The 1,088-nt window shown below is 41.0% G+C and overlaps 1 protein-coding gene across 1 annotated transcript; it reads left to right on the forward strand.

Annotated features, from left to right (window-relative positions):
* Positions 1-446: 446 nt before the first annotated feature.
* Positions 447-983, forward strand: LOC140965966 (protein FAR1-RELATED SEQUENCE 5-like; the record flags this gene model as incomplete). The annotated part of the gene is made up of 1 exon (XM_073426258.1): positions 447-983. A coding segment is annotated over exon 1 (537 nt), but the record flags the coding sequence as incomplete, so codon positions are not given.
* Positions 984-1,088: the final 105 nt, after the last annotated feature.

The following is a 1,088-nucleotide window of genomic DNA, read 5'->3' on the forward strand; positions in this document are numbered from 1 at the left end:
TGCTCACCTCTTGGGTGAGCTTTCGTGAGCGACAGCCCATGTGGTTGTGTACACTTGGAATTTGTTTATTTTTTTTAAATTTTTTAACTTCATGTGTGGCCTGTGATATATTAAAGGCTACCAGCCTGGAATTTGTGTTTTGATTTTTTTAAATTGAATAATTTTGTGTGTGTGGGCCTGCGATTTAATTGAAAATTAAATTTCCATCTTCTTCCAAATATTTACAGGTGAATATCGTGCATCATTCTCCGACCAACTGAAACAGAAAATCACCCCAGATCTACGTAGATTCACCGAACTGCCTGCACAACAGTCCTAGCGTGGCCAAAGAAAGTCCTCGACACCACCGTGCTCGGATAATCCCCAGACAATCCTCGCCAGCACCTTACCGCCCGCAAAGATTTTCGAGCACCACCCCACATCTGCCTAGCGCCACTGTAGATGAAATGGATCAATATAGTGGAGATGAACAATCGTACATCCCCCAAGTCGGTGATGATCAGAAACCCCAGATTGGTATGAGATTCGATTCGTTAGAGGATGCATTCTCATTCTACAACCAATATGCCCGAAAATCCGGTTTTAGCGCGAGAATGAGTAATAGCAAGAAAAGTAAGAAAACGAACGAAATTATATGGAAGAAATTTGTATGCTTTAAAGAAGGGCATACAGATGATATTCGATGGAGCAAACAGACAAAAATTGATCAACCAAGAAAAGAAAGAGCCCGTGGTGAGACTAGAACCGGATGTTTGTCCAAGATTTCAGTTGTGAAGGAACAAACAGGTCCAGGTTGGGTTGTCAGTACCTTCATTGAAAGTCATAATCATCCATTATCGACTCCGTCGAAGGTGCATTTGTTACGCTCGCATCGTGGTATTTCTGCATCAAAAAAAATGTTGAGTCAACAATTTGCAGAAGCCAATGTGCCAACTTGTCAACAAATGAGATTATTTGAGATAGAGTCTGGAGAGCCTGAACAGGTAGGTTTCATAGAAAGAGATACGAGAAACTATGAGAAAAGTGTTAGGAATGAGCATAAAGGTATTGATGCAGAAACATTGGTCGATTTCTTCGAATCTGAGAAA

The sequence above is a fragment of the Primulina huaijiensis genome, unplaced genomic scaffold (genome assembly GCF_012295235.1).
Source record: "Primulina huaijiensis isolate GDHJ02 unplaced genomic scaffold, ASM1229523v2 scaffold17263, whole genome shotgun sequence".
In the NCBI taxonomy this organism is placed as follows: domain Eukaryota; kingdom Viridiplantae; phylum Streptophyta; class Magnoliopsida; order Lamiales; family Gesneriaceae; genus Primulina; species Primulina huaijiensis.